Source organism: Bombus flavifrons, chromosome 8, assembly GCF_040668555.2.
Source record: "Bombus flavifrons isolate JBK064 chromosome 8, iyBomFlav1_principal, whole genome shotgun sequence".
Lineage (NCBI taxonomy): Eukaryota > Metazoa > Arthropoda > Insecta > Hymenoptera > Apidae > Bombus > Bombus flavifrons.
Window position 1 is genome coordinate 15,545,550 of NC_138449.1, and position 21,796 is coordinate 15,567,345.

General features: G+C 32.2%; 5 protein-coding genes across 10 annotated transcripts; 3 read left to right on the plus strand and 2 right to left on the minus strand.

Annotated features, from left to right (window-relative positions):
- Nucleotides 1-8: 8 nt before the first annotated feature.
- On the minus strand, nucleotides 9-6,320 carry LOC138182343 (uncharacterized). 4 transcript variants are annotated; one of them, XM_069118078.1, is made up of 7 exons: nucleotides 6,163-6,320; nucleotides 4,427-4,719; nucleotides 3,937-4,339; nucleotides 3,527-3,853; nucleotides 3,043-3,448; nucleotides 2,150-2,789; nucleotides 9-1,524 (listed from the first exon to the last, which is right to left on the minus strand). In XM_069118078.1, exons 3-7 carry the CDS (start codon nucleotides 4,261-4,263, stop codon nucleotides 1,464-1,466), a joined length of 1,761 nt encoding a protein of 586 aa, XP_068974179.1. In that variant the 5' UTR covers nucleotides 4,264-4,339; nucleotides 4,427-4,719; nucleotides 6,163-6,320; the 3' UTR covers nucleotides 9-1,463. The 4 variants fall into 4 exon arrangements, with proteins under 4 accessions (XP_068974179.1, XP_068974175.1, XP_068974176.1 ...); XM_069118074.1 differs by having other exon boundaries at nucleotides 3,527-3,856; nucleotides 6,163-6,319; XM_069118075.1 differs by lacking the exon at nucleotides 6,163-6,320 and adding an exon at nucleotides 4,971-4,990 and having other exon boundaries at nucleotides 3,527-3,856.
- A 666-nt stretch (nucleotides 6,321-6,986) lies between these two features.
- On the plus strand, nucleotides 6,987-10,775 carry Letm1 (Leucine zipper and EF-hand containing transmembrane protein 1). Its single transcript, XM_069118068.1, has 7 exons — nucleotides 6,987-7,234; nucleotides 7,580-8,037; nucleotides 8,130-8,300; nucleotides 8,376-8,690; nucleotides 8,778-9,236; nucleotides 9,326-9,763; nucleotides 9,835-10,775. The coding sequence occupies exons 1-7, from the start codon at nucleotides 7,177-7,179 to the stop codon at nucleotides 10,249-10,251; spliced, it is 2,316 nt and encodes a 771-aa protein (XP_068974169.1). The 5' UTR covers nucleotides 6,987-7,176; the 3' UTR covers nucleotides 10,252-10,775.
- Nucleotides 10,776-12,672: 1,897 nt separating this feature from the next.
- Nucleotides 12,673-14,908, plus strand: Mob3 (MOB kinase activator 3). Of its 3 annotated transcripts, XR_011173770.1 has the most exons (6): nucleotides 12,673-13,042; nucleotides 13,285-13,435; nucleotides 13,527-13,754; nucleotides 13,824-13,939; nucleotides 14,009-14,235; nucleotides 14,346-14,908. XR_011173770.1 is itself a non-coding variant. In XM_069118091.1 (5 exons), exons 1-5 carry the CDS (start codon nucleotides 12,992-12,994, stop codon nucleotides 14,171-14,173), a joined length of 711 nt encoding a protein of 236 aa, XP_068974192.1. In that variant the 5' UTR covers nucleotides 12,673-12,991; the 3' UTR covers nucleotides 14,174-14,908. The 3 variants fall into 3 exon arrangements, 2 of the variants coding, with proteins under 2 accessions (XP_068974192.1, XP_068974193.1); XM_069118091.1 differs by having other exon boundaries at nucleotides 14,009-14,908; XM_069118092.1 differs by having other exon boundaries at nucleotides 12,680-13,036; nucleotides 14,009-14,908.
- Nucleotides 14,909-15,098: 190 nt separating this feature from the next.
- On the minus strand, nucleotides 15,099-17,760 carry UQCR-C1 (Ubiquinol-cytochrome c reductase core protein 1). The gene is made up of 6 exons (XM_069118082.1): nucleotides 17,605-17,760; nucleotides 16,828-17,046; nucleotides 16,365-16,750; nucleotides 15,928-16,291; nucleotides 15,589-15,843; nucleotides 15,099-15,522 (listed from the first exon to the last, which is right to left on the minus strand). Exons 1-6 carry the CDS (start codon nucleotides 17,671-17,673, stop codon nucleotides 15,382-15,384), a joined length of 1,434 nt encoding a protein of 477 aa, XP_068974183.1. The 5' UTR covers nucleotides 17,674-17,760; the 3' UTR covers nucleotides 15,099-15,381.
- Nucleotides 17,761-18,131: 371 nt separating this feature from the next.
- On the plus strand, nucleotides 18,132-21,740 carry Nup107 (nuclear pore complex protein Nup107). The gene is made up of 7 exons (XM_069118067.1): nucleotides 18,132-18,791; nucleotides 18,876-19,351; nucleotides 19,445-19,652; nucleotides 19,735-20,588; nucleotides 20,672-20,989; nucleotides 21,065-21,316; nucleotides 21,408-21,740. The coding sequence occupies exons 1-7, from the start codon at nucleotides 18,269-18,271 to the stop codon at nucleotides 21,507-21,509; spliced, it is 2,733 nt and encodes a 910-aa protein (XP_068974168.1). The 5' UTR covers nucleotides 18,132-18,268; the 3' UTR covers nucleotides 21,510-21,740.
- Nucleotides 21,741-21,796: the final 56 nt, after the last annotated feature.

A 21,796-nucleotide genomic window follows, 5' to 3' on the forward strand; every position in this document is an offset into this window, starting at 1 on the left:
CACAGAGCTTCAGCGTTTGCAATGCCTTTATTTGGTTACTCCCTTTGCGTACATTACTTCGCGCAGAGAATACATATTCGGATATTCTTTCGTTTCTTTTCCCTCATAATCCGTTCACTTTCTTCGCATCACAATTCACGTACATTGCTTGTCATTTTAACTAACCTTCCTCGCGACGTCTTAACATATCACCATTTTTTTTTTCTTTTTTTTTTAAATAACGTTTTACTCACCCTTTTCCTTTCGCTCTAAAAGGCATTCTTTTTTTTTTTTTTTCTAATAACGTTGCTCTCACGTTTTCGTCCGCTTATCCGCTTTTCCGCCGAGGTAGGCGTAGTATTTTGTTTTCAAGTTATACGGTTCTTTTTTTTTTTTTATATACATATATATTTTTTGTTTTTCCTCACACGTACGCTTTCAATAATATTTTCCGATATTCTCTCTGAGGGAGCATTGGAAAAGCATTGGATACTCTGGGTTTCTTTAAAACATGGGATCTGGTGGATGATGGAATTGGGAGACAGGGTATTAATCATCTAGGAAGTTAAATTATAATTAGGGGGATATAATTAAGATAATCCATTAATAGTTACGAAAAAAACAACAAGAAAATAGAATAGTACTTCGATGGTTCTCGGTTTAATATCGTGCGGCACTTCTTTTTTATCCTTTTTATTTATACTTATAAGTACTCCGTCCTCGAATATTACTCTTTTGGCTTGCTCTTCTCTTTCTTTATTCTTTTCTTTAAATTAATTCCATTCTTTTTTTTGGCATTTTTTTTCTTAGTTACATTTTATTTTCATTTTTTTCTCTCTTTCCTGCAATGCATCAAATGCAAACACACAGTGAACGCCTGCACATCAGATGAGAAACAAAAAAAGGAAAACTGCACGCTACAATTCCTAGAAAAATCAGCGCACTAATTATATATATATCTTTTTTTTTCGTTTTCGTTTCTTTCTCCTCGAAAAAGTTCACATAAAATTATCAACAAGCTACAAACGAAATCTCATTGACTACGTTCTCCATACTTCTCTCCTTTTTCATCGCATGCGCTCTCATCGTTAAACGCTGCGTAAACATATACACCTTTTTTTTCTTTCTCTATTTCGTCCCGTTTCTCTTTCTGCATTTTGTTTATCAAAGGATTAATAATAATTATCTAAATGAACGTTTAATATTCCTCTCGTCTCGCTTTGCTCGCGTTGCGACCATTATTTATTTATTTCTTTTAACTCTTTGTTCAACGACAACGGGGGATACATTTTTTTTCATTTAACGGCACCATCTTGGATACATGCATAACAAATTCCACATGCCAAGAGGCCCCCCAATGTCATATTCTTACTTTTTCTCTTTTCTTTGTTAACAATTTGCGTCTTCGTCTTGAGAAAAAAAGTATAGCTACACCTCAAACTCTCCAGTCACAAAGCATTTGTAGCAGCTCATATCTATCCAGTTCATAAGGTCAACGGACGCAAAGTCGTCAGAGGCTGGCATCCGAAACTGCTACTGTGCCTTCTATCGGAAAAAACATATTAAATATGTAACGTTAATTGTAACTGCAGTAAATTCGACTAAGTAATCGGACCATATACATTCTACGTTACGCCAAATCGCGCGCTTCAAATAAAAACCCGATCGATGTAGTAATGCATCGAGACCAATCTCTCAAGAGGTGTTTGCTCAATTAAATGTTCCTCTATTTCGTGACATGTACTACATATCACGTGATTAATTACGCGTATATAAATACATATACATATACACATCTTCCAATTTCAGGTTACATAACAACAAATATAACAAAAAAAAAAAGTATTTCAACGTCCGTAGCTCGAGTAACATAATACGTAACGTATAACAGTTTTCAATTTGACTGTTCAGCCAATAATCTTTGGTTTTATTGTATATCTGTACACATCGTACACATTCGAACAAATGAGAGAGGTCTTATTAATTTGTGTATATTTTGTTATACTAGTACGGAATAACGGCTACATAACGTTTTTTCATTCGTACTTTCCAACACGATGACGGTTGACGAATAGTACAATGGAGCGCAATAAATCAAAACGGAAAAAAAAAGAAAAAACCAAAGCCTTCGGCACGTAGTATGATTTCCTTTTTATGTACACTTTATTACCTTTTCCTATCATTGTGCAGAGGTACATTAGACCGTACCCAATCCAACTGACCCAATGTATAGCAATCTTTCTCGATTTTCTCTTCTTCGCGAATAATAGTATCTTCCATTCCGATCGGAGTATAATGAAAATGATCCTGTTCGGAGAGAATTCTGCGTTTGACCGGAGATCGAATGGGCTCGGTTTGAACGCACTTGTCACATTGACGCACCCTGAATTTCAACGTTAAATTCGAAGATACTGGAGGAAGCGGTGAGTCATTCTCTCGATACTCCATGTAAGGACTCTCTCCACCAGGAAGATATAACAAATTTCCTGACTCAGATCTGCGATACGCGACCCGCTCTAAAGTATTGTTCACAGGAAATGTTGTCCCATCGGCCCACTGACCATCATCCTTTATTGGACGAAAGTGTGTCCGCGCGGAAGTGAGCAAATCCTCGTCCGGTTCTGGAAGGCTGTTTACCTTCAGATTTGAACGAGATTCTTTGCGTGTTCCAATGGGAGTTTTACGCGGTGCGACTGGAAAGAAGCAGCTACCTGTCTGAGGACTGTGGCCCAAGGTAGCTAAGTTACTACCTAGCCCTTTCCAGCACCATGATCCATCCATAGCTGAGTCAGACCAGTTAACATTGCTCTCTGGAATGGTATATATTAAATATTCATTTACCATTGATTTAGATGACAAAGTTAGCAACTAACTTTTGCACGTATATGAAACAAAAAATGAGAATAAAACATACATTGCAGTACGACACAGATATTCTACGTCTAACTTGATGTACTCTGTTATTTACTTACATGTCACAACGATCTCCTATCCGTTAGATATACTTAAGTCAGTATTACTATGTCGTGACACTGGTAAATTATATGTACCTAAGATACTCACTTAATTTATTCTTGTTACTACATTCATCCGCATAATCTTCAATGCTGATTAAATCGATGTCCCATGGAATGAGCGGCGAGTCGTCAACGATAGATTCCTGATACGGCGTGTCAGTAGCATAGCCATTATCTGAGGTGGATACAGTAAAGATTGTCTCGGTAGTGTCTGTCGGCCAAAGGGGTCCTGAAGGAATAGAAAGCGTAGGTGCTGCCCAAATCGAAGCCGTGTCCTGTGCATTGCCTGGTCCTGAATCCCAAAGTGCTTCCAAGCTCTCGTCAAATTTTGCTTGTAACTGTGCCAATCGAAGTTTATCCAATTCCAATTCTAGCTCTTTTTCCCTCTCGCGTTCCATTGATTTAGCAAATCCAAAACTTTGCTTTTCTTCTGCTCTGCGTGAATCAATACTCTATAACAAGTAGATCAACTAGTCAATGATTCTTCTTGATAATATATTACGATACTTGACTTAATCTCGGATACTTACAATGGACATTTTAGTTTTCTTATTGCGAGATTTACTAGCGTTCTTATTGTTATTGTAGTTGACTCCGTTAATTTTGTTATTATTGTTGTTGTTATTATTTCCAAAATTCTTATCTTTCCTCTGAGAAAATTTCTTCAAGGTCGTAGGTTGCAAAGCAGGAAATGCCGCGTAATATCTGAGAGCTCTGTCGCGAGGTGTAAGCGACTCTAGATTTGTTTTGTTTTCACCATCAGACTTCTTGAAATCTTCTTCTTTTTCATCTGAACCACTTCCTTCTAGGTCTCGAAGTTTCATACATAATTCGTCGACCAGCGTTTCCACCCCACACTTCTATAGAATAAAATATATTGTTGATACATGTAAACAGATATTTAAAGTATGAAATGATAATAACAATTACAATTACGCACATTATCAGCAGCACTTGTTAAACATTGCACAACAGCACGTCTTTGTTCTGTGTCTCCTCGCGTGGGCAGTTTTGCTTTAGGTCGGGCCCGAATGCGACGTCCTCCGTTTCTACCTGTACCAACTGCTTCTTCTGGAGGGCTTAGGGCCGAGTCGGGGCAGCGCAGTAGGCTGAGTACAAATCGCGAGTACGCAACGGGGTCGATTCCCAGTGCGTCCAAGCGTGCCTCAAGCCACTGGCGCAACTCCTCCTCGGCCCTGGTACCAAACACTTCACCTCCTCCAGGGGACGTCGCTATCCCAACTAGGTGCAGTGCTGGATTCCTCATTTCCTTTTAATAAAGCTCCTCCTAGACCCAGGAACTTTCACAGACTTCACTACCTCCAGGGTGATCATCTTCTCTCCTTGAAAAGCAAATCAATTTTAACAGTTGTACACTAAATGTTGGTGTGATGAAGATTAATGAAAAAGCTAGTAACAAATCAAATTACCTATTTACAATAGAGTTACAGTATTATATTATTGTCCTTTAATGTTTCAATTTTACTGAATCCACCACCTTGACATTTACTAGATTAATAAATGTTCTTTTGTTTCTTGTTACTTGTAATTTCTCTCTTTTAGTTTCGTTGCCCACAATCAATGGTGGTACTTCCTGAGATTTCAGTTACGTGGATATTAAAAATTATTTAGTTCTTGTGCACAGGTGGTGGATATCTTGTGGAAATGAGGCTGGCAGGTCTTAGTGAAGGATAACAAATATAGTCTCCTCCCCATTTTGACACTGAAATTTTATAATTCCCACATTATCACTTTAGACATTCTGAATGCAAATAACATTTCATGCAAATAAAGAAATACATGTTATTTCTTTTTCATTATTCTCATTTATTTATACGATAGAAAATATATAATATAAATATATTCATTTTACAATACATGTTTTGAAAACTCCATGTTATACATATATAGCAAACTTAAATTTATAAAAGACTTCATAACTGAACTATAAAATATTGTTATCACATTTCTTACATAAACAACACTAACTGGTAATTGTGTAAAACTTTCACTTTCGTATAATCTAAATAAGTGTTAGTGTCAATACATTAATAGCTCATATACCATCCTATAAACATATAAAGTAATACAAAAATAAAACAATGTTTATTGAAACAAAGTTCCGTCAATAATAAATCTCACTTTTACTAACTTAGACTAATTTGGCTAATTTAGTTTCTTGTAATAACAAGCATTACCGAACGATACATATCACATATTACAAAAAAAATAAAAAGTAAAATGAGTCATAGATATTTAAACACAATAGAACAGAAATTGGTGACTAAGGTTAGTTCCCGTATAAAATATCAAAGTATTGCTAAAAGATTTATTCTCTTTATTTCATAGATATAATATAATACAAAATATATTAAATGTCTAAAGCAAACTGATTTCTTAACCTTAAGTGGGAACAATATTTACTCCAGAATAGACACAAAACATTTAATATGAAATTTTGTTTATTTTACTATAACACAAAGTCAAACATATATTTCTACTCTAAATTTTTAAATGTCACGTTTTGTAACACGTTCATTTAAATTTTAGAGTATTGGAAATTTTTTATGTAAAATACAGTTAGTAATCTAAGACGCAGTTAGAATCGTACGTTCATGTATTAGAGACTATTAAATCACGTTGCACGGATCGTGGAGCTAAAATACATGTTCCACATCGTGGTCAGGAGATGAGCTATCATAGTGCGTACGCAAATAAAAACAAGCTACAGAATCTACCAGGACGAATCGACACTTTTATCAATGTTGTCAAAAACGTTTATCATTGGGTTACGCGGGTACAGGAATTCGAGCATGATAGGATAAAATTTTCGAGTTTTCCACGTATTATCAACCAGCCTCGTCCACTTGATAGGTGTCTCTCGTACTGATACACGAAAACAAACCGTAAATTCGTGTGCACAATGCTGCAGCTTGACTGTCTACGAATTGTTGGCAAAGGTATTTGTTCGAGCAATGCGAATAACCTTGCAGATTGCGCTATGCGTTTTGTCTGAGTCATAGTTCTCTCGTCAAGAGAATGAGCAACTGCATGACGTTACAAAATAACAACAAACCTGCCTTCATACACAACGCACTGTCAATTCGTGACAAGCATGGTAGCTAGTTCGATCATGATCAACAAAAATTTGGAAATTTTGACGTACCTGCATGCCTCGAGAGATGATTTTCACCCCGGCCTCTTCTACACACCCCACTCAGAGAAAAACATGGCGGCTACTAAAAGCTTCACTGCCCCTCCCCCTTCCAGGTGCTGGCAATCGCACAGTTCTTGCACAAGATTCCGTGGTCTGTTCAGAAATGAATCTTCTATCGATGATAAACATGTGATTTCTTTAGTTAGGTTCTGTTTCGTTAATCATATTCAGAAAAATATAAATTTTCATAAACATTCATAATCTAATTATCTGACTTCATTCCGTACTTCATTTTTGAGGTTTTATTTATTATGATTCATTGTAAATAAATATATATTTTATACATATTATTGTCATGTTATCAATGGTACATAATGACACATAGCAGTAGAGATGACACGTGTAATCTAGGGAGGTCGTAATGAACAGATCCAGATAAAAGTACAGATTCATCAAACCCATTTAAATACTTTCGATGAGAATTTAATATTTCGCTCTCTGATATTAAATTGATAATAAGATAAAGAGAAAATTTAAGGAAGATATATGTACATAAAAAATAAAATATATTATACATTTAAAAGTAAAATAATATTAAATTAATTATAGTTTATGTATTTATTAAATCATTCAATAATACATATTTTATAAAGAGAAGTTCATGTGTTTTCATTCGTGTAACTAATTTGCATTAGAAATGCTACCTGTATGTTCTTAAATGGTTAAGAATACACTATAAATAAACAAAAACTATTTTTCTGGAGAAATGATGCATATTTCATTGCAAATATACTTCTAAAAAGAAAATATATTGAAAGAAGTAATCCTAGATCGGTATTAACGGAGATATTAATTATTACACTAAAAATAGTGATATACTAGTTCAACAACTAGCTGATCTTTGTTCTCTCATCACTATGTTCAAGTTGGAAAATGTATGATGGTGAGGTATTTTACTACATTGCAGTTAAAAACGGCTTCGAAATAATTAAAAAAATTACAAACAAAATATTGTAGTGCAAGATGAATTCTTTAATTCATACAAAAAGGATGGTATCTGGCCACAGAACAGCAATTCGCCGTATGTACAATTATTTTTATTCGATAATAAATTGAGTAATAATTGTAACATTTTTTAATACATATATTCTAGATTGTACACGCTATGTTTATGTAACAGGCGAATTTGTAGTTAAAGCTATTAATATCGATGACAAATTAACATAAATTTTCCACTTTACATTGACATTTTGTTAATGATCTATCTAATTATTCCGATTGTAGGTTATGTTGTGAAATAGATATTACATCGATATTATTATAACATATATGTTATTGAAACTGATGAATATTAAAATATCTCGAATTATACTCGTGCTTTGCTTCATCTTACATCTAAATGCTTTATAAAGTATATTTATTACAGAATATTACTGCTTTAAACTGTGGTATAATACCAATCAAATAAATGGTAACTTAGCATTTATTTATATGGATAGAAGAGATACCAGGAATAATAGATTATTATTGCATTCAACGATAACAGAGAACTGCAATAGTAATAACTTGTCATATGTACAGTCTCGTTCATTTTATATTACACCAACTTGGCATGGTCAAGATTCATCTTCCAAAGTGGAAGACACTGTAAAAAATATCAAGGAACAAAAAGAAATAAAAAATAAAGTACAAGAATCTATTGTTCAGAGTGGTTCAAAATCAGTGGAAAAAGTAGAGAAGCTAACTATATGGCAAAAAGTCAAAGGAGAAATTATACATTATTATCATGGATTTAGGTTGTTAGGTCTTGATATGAAAATTTCAGCAAAGCTGATATGGAGAATTTTGAAGGGTAATGAACTCAGTAGAAGAGAACATAGACTTGTAAGTTACGAATTGTGTATAACTATAAATGATAGTTATAAGTTATATTCATTCAATTATTTTAATGATTTATTTAACTTAATTATTTTTAGCTTATAAAAACAACAGGGGATGTCTTCAGACTTATTCCTTTCTCTGTTTTTATTATTGTACCCTTCATGGAATTTTTACTTCCAATTGTTGTTAAATTTTTCCCTGGTTTATTACCATCTACTTTCCAAACAGCAACAGAGAAAGAGGATAAACTAAAACAAGCATTGAAGGTATCATCTCTATAATATTTAGTAACAATTCTCCTCTTAATAAGTTGCATATGTATATAATTTTCTGAATTTTAGATGAAAATTGAAGTGGCGAAGTTTCTGCAACAGACATTGGACGATATGGCAGTGCAGTCACCTGGTTATAAATCGATAAAAGCCAAAGAATTTGCCGAATTTTTTTATAAAGTACGGTCGTCTGGTGCTGTAGCCAGTAACGAAGAAATTATGCAATTCAGCAAACTTTTCGAAGACGAGATTACATTAGATTCTCTTACTCGACCACAATTAGTTGCATTATGTAGAGTACTAGATGTACAAACTCTTGGAACATCAAACTTTTTACGATTTTTACTTAGAATGAGACTTAGAAGTCTCACTGCAGATGATAAAGTAATTATTATGTATATGCACATAATAAGCTTTTTCGAAAATATTAATTAATGTTAATATGATAATAATTAATACTTACCTTTACAGCTAATTGAAAAAGAAGGTATAGACTCACTTACTAGAACTGAGTTACAACAAGCGTGTAGGGCCCGCGGAATGCGAGCGTACGGATTACCAGATAGCAAGTTAAAGGAACAATTGTCTCAATGGTTAGACTTAAGTCTAAATAAAAAAGTTCCACCTTCGTTACTGCTTCTTTCGCGCGCGCTAATGGTCCCCGAAACGATACCTATGTCAGACAAATTGAAGGCTACCATTTCTGCCCTTCCTGATACTGTTGTTACACGTACCCAAGGTGTAATAGGAGAGAAAGAGGGTAAGATGGACCATAAAACGAATATTGAAATTATTAAAATGGAGGAACGTAAAATCGAAGAGGAGCGGCAAGAGAAAGAACCGCAAACTGTTGTCCGAAACCATAAAACCGACGAGATTACAAATTCAGATGTAAAAGTAATAGAACAGGCTTTAGATTCTCTGGGGAAGGTATGTGAAAATTATTTTTTATGGTAGTATTAGATTAGTAGTTTTTATTACTATTTTTGAAAGATAACTGTGTATTCAATTTTATAAAGGATAAGAAAATGTCTGTTGAAAAAGAAGAATTGAAAGAGTTGAAGGAAGAAATGGCAGAGTACCAAGAAGATATCAAAGAACTTTATGAAATAAAAGCAGCTGCTAAAGGCCAAGAAGATATAGAAAATATTAAGGTATCCAAAGGTGCTACACGTTTGTTTAAGAAAGTGAATAAGATGATTAATAAGATGGATGCAGTCTTGACACAACTTGAATCTGAAAAACAAATGAAAGAATTACAAAAGAATACTGTTGGCGAAGAGGAAATTACTGCTTCAAAAACTGCTGAAGAGTTAGTTAAGATAGATGAATTAATTTCAGTAATTAAAAAGATTCAAAATGTACCTGATCAGCACCGATTACAACGCATAGCCGAAATTCTAGCAAAAATTGATGACGATAGGGACGGATCTATAAAAATTGAAGACGTCTTAAAGGTATAATATATAATATAGATTAAATAATTGAATAACGAAAATTTATACTAATTGCATATCGTAATTTTAAGGTGGTGGAATTAATTGGTAAAGAAGATATTAAGTTAAGTAAAAAGCAAGTAGATGAATTGCTTGAATTGATTGATAAAGAAGAAATCTTGGAAGAGAAAGGGCAGACCGAGAAAGCGGTACAAAAAGATGCAAGTAAACTTAAAGATGGAAATTGTACTCAAACAAAATATGTTCCACCTAAATCACCAGTTCCTGCTACACCAGTGACGACTGAGAAGAGTTTCGGCAAAGAAGAATTAGAAGAAACTGTTGAAGAATCAAATAAAAGTTTTGCTGCACACTCATCTGAAAAAGAAAGAGAGAAGTCAGCTGCAGTTTTTAAGAGTAATTCCAATTCTGACCCAGTCAGAAATCCTCCGTTGACTCCCGGTGTTCCACCACCTGAAAAAAAAGCGGAAGGCTCTAAACAGCTGTAATAACCGCACAAACAAATATGATTAATGTATGTAATTATAAATACAACCTTTTTACTGGGTACTAATTTAGAAAGCTATTATATTTTCATCTTTAGATTATGTTTCTACCTCCATAGTACGATATTATTATAAATTTTTTCTTTTTTCGTAAACGAACTTGTAAAGTAAAAAGTGTTTGTAAGAAAAACAACTGTAATAGTTTCATGTATGTAGTAATGCACTTTATAGTAAATGTTACTGTTACATGCATGTCTTTAGATTTAAAATATTTGATTAAGGACAAACAAAATATTAATATAATTTTTATATTTATGAAACTAAAACAGATTTTGAATTCTAAAGACTGTGATGCATTTAATGGCATCAATATATTATTTGTTTTATGAATTTTCTAGGTAACATGTGCTGGACACAAAAAGTACATCTTGCATGTAAACTTCCAATGTAAAAAAATGCTTTGTAAAATTGTATGTTATGATAATGTTACTAATATTGATGATTAGTAATGAAATACGATAGAAATATACAGCTTTTATTTCAATAAAACCTAATTACAAAATACTGTAATAGCATAAAGGGATCATTCCATCTGTTTAACTATTGATTATTACGGAATTATAATTATTATCCGTAAACAATAGGTCACTTCTTTTGTTGTATAACAGCTTCTTAATCAAAGTTAAGACAAGATGTACATTTATAAATAAAATAATTAATTGCTAAATATACAACAAAGAACTAGTGGTTACCTGTACGTACCGATTACATAAAGATGCAATTATATAAAAAAGTATACAATATTTTAATAAGAACTATATATTACATGAAAAATTGAATAATTATTAGTACCTTCCCTTTGGAACGTCGGGAAAATCCCTTAACACCGTAATCTAGATTCTATCATAGGCGTAATTAAACAATTGTCGTCTTTCGATCCGATTGTATTTGTTCGAGATTTGTGATAATGAGCTTGGGCTCGAGGCGACAGCCAGTCGCCGAGCGTAGCCGCGGTCACGGGATGGACGCTTTGTCTAACAAAGGTATGGAGTAATTCTATAGCTTTCCTTAAAAGAAATATTTGTGGCGGCACGCGACAGTAAACATTCCAACGGTTTCTGTCCTGTGGCTCGCCACACGCATACCCTATTCTTCGAGTAAGATGATTGCCAGATGTCGATGCGTCTCCGCAGTACATGTTCAGCTAGCCTGAGGGTCCGTTATAAATCTTAAGATTTAGCTAACTAAAGTCCTTTAAACAAACAGTCTTTGTCCCAACTACGAGAAGATAGAGGAGACCTATTTTTCAACGAACGACGTCTCCCACTAACAACTTTCCCTGGAGGGCGGCTAGCATCTTTTTCTAACCACCGATATGGAGATTGACCAATTAGCAGCAACGTCAATGTCCCTTACTTTCTGAACGAAGACTATCCTCGACGAATCCGATGATCTCGTGTCCTTAGACACACCCCATCATAGTTTTCCTCTGCAGCATCATCACGACGAAAAGTCATTCTCTCGCGAGATCATATTAGCGACTTACTTAGCGTTTGTACGCTCGGTGGATATTCCACGTTTTAACAAAGAGTCTGACTTAGATTTTGTGAGCACGTTCATCCATCATCCCGGCGACCGCGGGTTCGTTATTGAACCTAGGATCATTGTCATTAGTTTCTCGAGTATCTAATTACCACGGTTACTTGTCCAATTCTATAATAATCGTACCTGCACTAGTCAATGTCTTCTCTATTGCTTATCGACAATGTGTAATCCAAACGAAGATTCGTTTCACGCCCCTAATCCTAATTCCAATGTAAACCCGACATATATATATTATATAAGATATATATACTATATGTATATTGTCATGTAACAATTATTTTATTTCAGGAAAAACATGAATGGCAATGATGCCCAGGGCAAAATATTTACTTCTTTACTTTAGTGCATCAAACTGCTAGTTTATGTAATAAAAGCATTTCTGTATAAAAGTTACAGCAATTTTTTTAAATTTAGATCAATAATCATATTTACATATTTATCATTGTTATATTAATATATATCTTTCACTCACATTTTTATTATATTTATTTAGTATTTTATGTTTTATATGAGTTATAGAAAATTATATATGTAAGTAAAAAAAAGTCAGATAAATTTATGTATATGAATATAAGAGATATTTATTATGACTTTTTTTCTCTTCTAAATATCGATGTTTTACATTTTTAATTTGCAATTACTTAATTTCTTTAAATCCACTTGATTTTGTACATTATTATTTAACTCTAGATATATATAAATCCTTCTATCTTTAGATATAATTTTTTCTTGAAATAATATCATTTTCATAAAATCTTAATCATACATATTCAAGATATCTTAAAATTAATGTGAATTTTACATAAACTACTTGGTCAATGAATAAGATATTTAAAGGTATCATCATATATCATAAATCACTTGCATTTGTTCATTTTATTGTATATTTGACTCGAGCACTAATTTTAAAATTTATTTATAAGGAAATAATATTACATATATGATAAATATTTCAGCATTTTATCTTCATTATAATGTTTGTAAATAAATTGAAAATAATAAAATGTAGTGAAGATTTATACATACATACGATACAAGGATTTCCTAGCACATGTAAGAAGACAGAGTGAATACTTTGTACTACCGGTTACCTCGCTACTCGCGAAAGAGGTGCAGGTTTTCTGTATATTTAACCATAATGACTGCGTTAAGTGGTTTTATGGAATTTTTTCAAAAAGGGAAGGTGAATGTAAATTTCTGTTTATGTTACATTCTTTTAAAATATAACAAAAATTCTAACCTGATATTACCGATCAATTTTTATACTTAAATGCATTCTATTTAAACTACGTAAAGTTATTAAAACTATAAAGTTTTTTACATAGAGTCTTGTGAATTAAATTTCAATTCATATCTTTCGCTTTATTCATTGTATAGGTATTTAAAAATAAATTTGTTTAATAATGGATTTTTAATTATTTGACATTTCAGACATTTAGGCCAAAAAAAAAATTTGCTCATGGCACATTACGATATTCTTTGCATAAACAAGCACAAGCTTCATTGAATTCAGGAATTAATTTGAGATCTGTTGTGAAATTACCACCAGGAGAAGATCTGAACGATTGGATTGCAGTTCATGGTATTTGAAATTTTCTATTAATCTTACTATCTATTATATAACAAAAAGGCTTAAAAGGTCATAATCTTTATAAATAATAATATAATTTCAGTGGTAGACTTTTTTAATAGAATAAATCTGATATATGGTACGGTATCTGAATATTGTGATTCTGCGTCTTGTCCAACGATGAGTGGCGGAGCTCGTTTTGAATACTTATGGGCAGATGGTGAAAAATATAAAAAACCTACTGCACTGCCAGCACCACAATATGTTAGCCTTCTTATGGATTGGATTGAAGCACAAATTAATAATGAAACCATTTTTCCTGTATCAACAGGTATAAAGTTTTAAAAAATTTTAATATTTGGTAATTTGATAACTTATATATGCAAAAATTTCTTTTTAGATGTACCATTTCCAAAAACATTTGTACCACTCTGTAGGAAAATTTTGACACGTTTGTTCAGAGTTTTTGTCCATGTCTATATACATCATTTTGATCGTATCGTAGCAATAGGAGCAGTAAGTTTCTTATACATGCTCAATAAATGTTATCATATTAAAATGTAATTTAAAATATTTCTATTTTAGGAAGCACATGTAAATACATGTTATAAACACTTTTACTATTTTGTAACAGAATTTGAATTAATAAATACAAAAGAATTAGAACCATTGGCTGAAATGACTGCTAAAGTTTGCAAGGATACTGCATCACCAACACAAGCAACAGCACCATCAAGTAATGCTAGATAGTTGTAAGCTTAATAAATGCATGAAGTCATAACCAAATTAGAATGAAACAAATTTGCTTTAATGTAAGTAAAATAGATAATGACCATACAATTTTATTGCCTTTCAAAAAGTATTGCAAAATTTTTATTACTAGGATACCACAGGATAATATTTGTTTTTTTCCAATTTACAGAATCAAAGAATTTCAACAAATACTTTATGTACAGTGCTTAAGTTCTTTAATTATAATACTGAAAATATTTTATATTTTCCCACTTTAGGATATCTTATTAATGTAACTATATCTCTCTCTCCCTGGTTAGCCATATTAAATGCGTAACAAATGAAACAATTAGATTTTGAAAATCTATACTTTTTGTGGGTAAATAGTTACAGCAATTATTACAATAATTAATTGTAGCAGTAAGTAATTAATGTATAAACATACAAGTTATGTTTTTACAAGTGTATGTCTTAAAATTAGTTTATATATCTTTAAATGTACAGATTAACACTTGTACTCAAGTAATTTTATACGTCGAGTTTTATAAATAGACTAATAATTTTATAAATAAATTATTTATGATACATATTAATTTTATAAATAGATTGTATTTATAAAATTATTTTATAAAATATATATTTGTATATATAATTTTGCGTCATTAAGATGTTTGTGTAATGTTCTCATATATTGCATTAAAAATTAAAAACATTTTCTATGAATAACACTGTACTAATAATAAAAATAGATAACATCGCATATTGTAAAAAAAAAGAAAAAAAAGAGTACAAATTTAAAAATTAATAAAACACAATAAACCAATTGCCATGATAAAAACTTGTTCACTGTTTATAAATAACTTAAAATGGATTATGACTATTTGAAATAATTTCACTCATTATATACAATTTTCGTTTACTGCAGATTACAAGTCAACAAATAAACTTTTCGAGGATGAGTTTATTGTTATATTGTAGCCAGATAATACATGATTTGGAAATGTACTATTTATTCACCAGGATTAAAGTAAGACTATAAAATATCACACTAAAGATTAAATACAACATTTTTTTATGTAGCTTCAATAATAATTTTATATTATAGTTATGATTATATTTTATAGTTACAAATAGTTTGAATTTTTATAGTCTCACTTTAATTCCAATTCCTTTGCTAAAATCTGTGTTACTTATAGCTTGTTCTAAATTTATTGATGGTAACATGTTTACACTCGTAATCTATACATGCCGGAACGAATGACATTATAATCTTGTAAGTTTTCAACTGGTCCAACCGCTGCAATTACTGGACACTGATCATAAATGTATTTCATGCCAATATCGTGAATATTTGAGGCAGTTATGCTCTGCAAATAATTTTATTGATATGAGAACTGTATTTAAAACATAAAAAATATGTGAATGTTACTTACATTTATCCTAGCTTCAAGTTCGTGAAGTGGTATGCGCCGGTTATAACAAAGCATTTGCCGGCCGATGTCTTCACAAATTGCAGTTGTTCCATCCAATTGAAGGAGCATATTTGTTTTAAGAATGTTTTTCGCGCGTTCTACTTCTTTTTCAGTCACAGACGTGCATAATCGCATCCATTCACGTTGTAAATTATGTACAAACCATTCAATTTCCATTGGGTCAGACACAAAGTATACACCCCAAAGTCCTGTGTCCTATAAAGAAGATATCTCATATTAACACATGATTAATGTACAATATTGTATACATATATAGTAATATAAATTAATAACAAGTACTTGGTAACAAGTATTGAAGCTTTGATAACTATGGCATAATCCATCAGTTGCAGAAGCTTCAGCCAAGAAACTTATATTGTTTACACCTCCTCCTTGGCTACGGTCCCATGCTCCCATAAGCGTATTTGCAACCATAAGAGGAATATTATCTGGATCAGTCCAACCAGCACCTTCAACAGCAATAGCAACATGTGCGAGAGGTATACTATCATCACGAACCCTTATTTCTGATCCTGTGTAACGGCATGGTTCTAACAAAGGTGGAATTTCATCATAGAATGGCCCTTTCATTTGGCCAAAATGCTTCTGAGCTAAATCTACTAGTTGATTGTGATTTACACCACCTGCACCGGCTAAAATGAATCTGTGAAGATATTTTAACAATTTTTAAATACATATATGTATAATAAAATTATTTTATAGATAGTTGTAATTACCTAGGTGGACCATAGTATTGCCTAATATAATTAACAAGATCGTCTCTTGTAATGCTTTTAATATTTTTAGTAGGGCCAAGAATCGTTCTTCCTAAAGGTGTGCCTTGATATGCACTAGCATGTAAATGGTCAAAAACAACTTCCTGCAGATTTGTTTCAACTTCTTGCATTTCTCTCAAAATAACACCACGTTCTCTTTCGATTTCACTTTCACCAAGCTTTGAATTTTGAATGATATCACTCAAAATTTCAACAGCTTTTGGAACATCTTCTGCTAAACATTTAGCATAAAATACTGTTTGTTCCCTGCTTGTATATGCATTTAAATGAGCACCCATGTTTTCAATTTCTAATTCTAAATCAGTTTGTGAACGTTTAGTAGTTCCCTGTTTGTAATTACATTCTCATTTTGATTGTCATTTTTAACATTTTATTTCAAGTAAACTTGAACACCACTACTTACTTTAAAAGCCATGTGCTCCATAAAGTGGGCAACTCCATTAATTTCATCGGTTTCAAAGCGACTGCCAGCATCGATCCATAATCCTACCGTAGCTGTTGGTGCACCACTGTCTTCAGTAGCAATTCTCATACCGCAATCTAAAGTTGTAACTTGTGTTGGTGGTTGATTCAACAATATTTCTTTTAATGATGCTGATGTAGATTGCCATTGCTTTGGTACCTGATATAAATATAACTATAGACATATAACAAAGAAAACTAAAAGGACAAAAGTGTAAAAGATTAATTTCATTTTATGCTGGTTTATTTTATTTAAAAGATATACCAATATTAATAATCTTGACGAAACTAATTTTATAGGCTGAAATAATAACTAAAAGATTGCACAAATTGTAAATTTGATAACATTATAAATTATTGAAATGAAATTGATGTGATCATTTTAATAATATAGAAAACGATATCTGTCAAAATTAAATTTCTCTGTTTACGACACCGTTGTGCAACATGAATTAAGGTTATGATAGCTTGATACAAGTATTTCTATATATATCATAGATTACTGAATTCTATTTGTTATTCATTAATAATAATTCATCATATTTCTTTTGTTTCTACAAACATTTAAAAAGTTCATTCTTATTACGTAAGCAGTAAATGGATTCAATGGTTCCTCAGCTTGAGAAAATCATATTGAATTGAACGTAAAGTTCGAGAAATTATTCTGTTACTACTTAATAATAATAGCAACGTTATGATAGAACTTGAATTTTATTACCTTTACGAGGCTGGTTTTGTTAGAATAAGCCCGTAATGCGGAACTAACTTTAAGCAGACGAGTCGCCATTTCTTTAAGTCTTTACAACTGTACGACCTTGCGACGAGTGTGGTGGTAGAGTTCGAACTGATGCTTAGAGGAGTATAGTTTTGACATACTTTTTAATATTATATATATATATAAATAAATGTTGATGAAACAATAGATCAAAATCCATATCTATTATGATAACAATCCAATTGTACAAAGTTTCATATAGTATAAAATTGATATAAAGTCGAGTCTTTTAAAATAGAGAATACTGAGGAGATTATTACTTGACTACATTTTATAAAATTTTTGTAATACTTTTATTTTTTAACATACATGTCCGACATGAGAAAAGAAAATATAATCATATTAAATATTACATATTAACAATACATTACGGCGTAAATATAAAAAAGTGCATGTTTCGTACTCGATTGTGAACTTTATGCGATACTGATGTAGGGAATTTCGTTACATTGGAATAATTCCCTATCCTCATCCCGCCATTAGTACCTACTGTGAATTTGAAAACCGGTACGATTGTTAAATATCCTACAGTTGTAAATATTCTCTATCTGAATGAAATAAGTAGTCTTGCATAAACGTTTTCAGATCTTTAAGTCTATGTTTCAAAATGGATACCATAAACAATAGCAATGAGAACTTAGAGCAATCTATTCAAATGCTTAATCAAGAAAACGCTCAACGAAGGTCATTTTTGAGGTTAAGCGGAAAAAGTACACCTTCTAAAAGACTATCATTACAAAACACTAATTATTTGCGAAAAGATGTGGATGATTCTCATAACTTTAATGACATCAATAGTTCAAGGATGTCGGGTAAATCCTATCTTCATTCAAGATTAATTAAAGCTCATGATCTTTTGGATATTGATACTTCATTAACGCTTGCTCCTCATGAAGTACGAGATATAATGGCTGCTTCAGAAAAAAGTGAATTTACCTTGAGAGAAATGATGGAAGATAGTAGTGCGACTGGCATGATTTTAAAAGCGAGGGAACCTTGGAGAGATGTTATGTCTAAACTCTTCTATGATTTCTTACATAGTTTACAGACAAACTTTTCACAGGCACAGGTATTTGATACTATTGCAGATTTTATACAAAACTGCACAGACACGTTAGATATAATGAGAGGTACATAGAAAATTATAGTGTATGTATTGACTTTGTGCTTTAGTATTATATTTTGCATATAATTATATATTTTTTATCTTTTAGGTATGCAGTCAAAAGTAGAAACTACTGAAATATCAGAAGATGAAATTTCTTTAGAAAATGAAAGGAACACATGGAGACTTATTTATTGTTTGTACCAAAATAGAATAAATAGTCTCAATTTTCCTACTCCAGTCGAAAATAATACTTACATATCAGAAAAGGTTGTAATAGATAATTTGTTCAAAACTGAAAGTTACATTAGAGAATACCAGTTAATAATTGACTGGTTGGAGAAAAATGCATTAGACCAAGCGGATAAATATCCAATCACTGAACATTTCACGGATAAAACAGTCGCATGGGAAAATACTGTGAGACAATTATTAATGTATAAAGACAAAGAACAAATTCCATTTCGTTCATCCAGACCATTGGTATCATCCCTAGATCCGGATGCTCCAATAAGAGAAGGAAAACCTCTCCATGATTTAGACAGGGAAGATGACGCAAGGATGGAGAAGAGAATGTTCATAGAGGTACAAGATGTTTAATAAAGAATTAATCGAAAAATATTTAAATATGTAATATATAAAAGAAGGTAATATATAAAATATATTTTATTTAAATAGGTTCGCTGCGGTCGTCTTCAAAAAGCACAAGCATTAGCTCAATACTGTGGACAACCTTGGCGAGCTGCTTGTCTGTTAGGATGGATACCTCATCATGATCCTAACTATCAAAACCCATTATCTGATTCTAAATTACCTATTGAAGGAAATCCTAATAGAAGTCTTTGGAAATTATGCGCTTGGGAACTTTCTCAAGAAAGGCGTGTAGGTAATGATTGTTTTATTATCTGTACTATTAAACATGACTTACCACAAGCTGCATCTCCTAATTAAAATTTTTCCGCGTTCAGGTCAATTTTATCGCACCATTTATGCTAGTCTTTGTGGAAATGTTCAACAAATGCTGCAAGTGGCGTCTTCTTGGCAAGATGCACTATGGGCTTATATGAAAACACTGTTAGACATTAAGGTAGAAAGGGAAGTGAGAGATCTAGTGGCAAAAAGTTTTACGGACATGCCTGACGATTATTGGAAAAATGAGATCTCGTTAAAAGATGTATTTAAAGAACTTCACGCATCGAAAAACCCTGATATTCGAGCACAATCGAATAAACCCGATCACCTTATTCAGAAATATCTGATACTGGATCAAATACCAAAATTGATGGAAGAAATAGAGGACATGATATGTTCGAAGTCTTGCGATCCTCACTTCTTAAGGTTTTTAGCGCATCTGATATATTTCTTTCGTCAAATTGGGAAAAATGCAAAAGATAAAATTGGAGATAAAGTTCTGTTGGCATATGTTCGCGTTTTAATCGAAATGGATGATCCAATTTTAATCGCTTTCTATACAGCTATGTTACCTCAAGAACTTCAAATAACAAATTATGCCAGTTATTTGGAGACTATAAAAGATTATGAACAACGGAAAAAATGCTTATCTGCAGCAGAAGATGCCAATCTAAACGTAGAGGCAATTACGAAACTAGTAGTAGAAAGTATACGTTCTAAGAACATCGACGTCGATCCCACTGATTTGAAAGGTACTATGACTGACGCGGACGTTGACAAGATTAATGCTCTGGATTGGTTAATATTTTATCAAAGTCAACGGGAAGAAGCATTGTCGCAAACTAATGCTCTTATAAGATATTTTCTGACAAATGAAAAAATTGACGCTGCTAGAAAAGCTTTTAATAAGGTACGAAGTTGAACGATTCCTTACTTTTTAAATGTTTTTCCAGTTGTTTTTAATCGATGACTTTTGCTTGTCAAATTCTATAGATTCCAGTAGATTCTATTGAAACTATTATGGCTGAATATCCAACGCTAGAAGGTACTTTAACAAATCTCACGATGACAAATAATCTGTCGAAAAGAGCGTCTTCAACGATTCGGGAATACCTTTGTTATAAAACTTATCTTGATGCCCAAGAAGGTTTCGCCGAATGGTTTTCTCATTATCATCATGGAAAACCTACGCCGTTAGAAGAGTTACCCGCATATGCGACGTTCACCGAAAAAGTCGCATATGAACATAAAAAGTCACAATACAACGTAGAAATGGAAAGGTGGAAGTCTACGATGCAACATCATACGAAGGTTCGTGAAATAAAATTTATCATATTAATACGAAATAAAGATTGTTAAGTATTTTTAATATTATTAATCTTATAGGCAGTGAAACAATTATTGTTTAACGTATTGCTATTTCCGGATGGTGGTTGGTTGGTTGATCCAAATAACAATAACGACGAATCATGTACCCCTGAAGAAGCGACCCGCGAGCATCAAATGGAAAAGTTACGGGAACTTTGTATTCCAAAAGTTACGCTTCTTTTACATTCTGTGATGACCGAAATGAACGAACACGCTGAATGTATACAATTGGCAGACATTCTTGCCTCTGAACAGTATCAACTTTATAAGGTACATACTGATACTATATATCACCGTTCGTACACGATCAATATGTATTAAAACTGAAAGGTAAAATAATCGATACTTTAATTTATTTCAGGTGTTCCAAAAAGGAAGACTGCGCGAAGTGTTTAAGAAAATCTGCGAATCTTCTCTCGTCCTAATGGATCAAAAGAAAGATCCTTGGGGATACCCAAAATAAATTTAGCAAAATTAAATAAATAGCTAAGGAATATATTCAATCGTATATGTAACAACGAAACAACGTATTGGAATTTTAATATCGAAAAAATGTATAGAAAATTTCTTTAGCTTTTTTATAAAACCAGTTTATTGTCAACCACAAGAAGTGAATATAAAATTTGATACAATGTTCAATAATTCATAATCATAATATATTATATACTTCATGATTATTTAGATGCTCCTTTTACCCAATCATTAATAAATGTAGCGCTGTCAAAGCTGTAGATTTAACGCGTGAAATAT

Excerpts from the sequence above, each read along its gene's own strand:
- Mob3 (XM_069118091.1), top strand. The coding sequence starts at position 12,992 with ATGACTGCGTTAAGTGGTTTTATGGAATTTTTTCAAAAAGGGAAGGTG. Across the intron at positions 13,755-13,823 it reads CATTTTTCCTGTATCAACAG|ATGTACCATTTCCAAAAACA; the intron begins GTATAAAGTTTT and ends ATTTCTTTTTAG. Across the intron at positions 13,940-14,008 it reads GTATCGTAGCAATAGGAGCA|GAAGCACATGTAAATACATG; the intron begins GTAAGTTTCTTA and ends TTTCTATTTTAG.
- UQCR-C1 (XM_069118082.1), bottom strand. The coding sequence starts at position 17,673 with ATGGCGACTCGTCTGCTTAAAGTTAGTTCCGCATTACGGGCTTATTCT. Across the intron at positions 17,047-17,604 it reads ACAAAACCAGCCTCGTAAAG|GTACCAAAGCAATGGCAATC; the intron begins GTAATAAAATTC and ends TATTTATATCAG. Across the intron at positions 16,751-16,827 it reads TGGAGCACATGGCTTTTAAA|GGAACTACTAAACGTTCACA; the intron begins GTAAGTAGTGGT and ends AATTACAAACAG.
- Letm1 (XM_069118068.1), top strand. The coding sequence starts at position 7,177 with ATGAATTCTTTAATTCATACAAAAAGGATGGTATCTGGCCACAGAACA. Across the intron at positions 8,038-8,129 it reads GTAGAAGAGAACATAGACTT|CTTATAAAAACAACAGGGGA; the intron begins GTAAGTTACGAA and ends AATTATTTTTAG. Across the intron at positions 8,301-8,375 it reads AACTAAAACAAGCATTGAAG|ATGAAAATTGAAGTGGCGAA; the intron begins GTATCATCTCTA and ends TCTGAATTTTAG.
- Nup107 (XM_069118067.1), top strand. The coding sequence starts at position 18,269 with ATGGATACCATAAACAATAGCAATGAGAACTTAGAGCAATCTATTCAA. Across the intron at positions 20,589-20,671 it reads CTAGAAAAGCTTTTAATAAG|ATTCCAGTAGATTCTATTGA; the intron begins GTACGAAGTTGA and ends CAAATTCTATAG. Across the intron at positions 20,990-21,064 it reads CGATGCAACATCATACGAAG|GCAGTGAAACAATTATTGTT; the intron begins GTTCGTGAAATA and ends TTAATCTTATAG.
- LOC138182343 (XM_069118074.1), bottom strand. The coding sequence starts at position 4,263 with ATGAGGAATCCAGCACTGCACCTAGTTGGGATAGCGACGTCCCCTGGA. Across the intron at positions 3,449-3,526 it reads AGAAAACTAAAATGTCCATT|AGTATTGATTCACGCAGAGC; the intron begins GTAAGTATCCGA and ends TACTTGTTATAG. Across the intron at positions 2,790-3,042 it reads TAGTAACAAGAATAAATTAA|AGAGCAATGTTAACTGGTCT; the intron begins GTGAGTATCTTA and ends ATACCATTCCAG.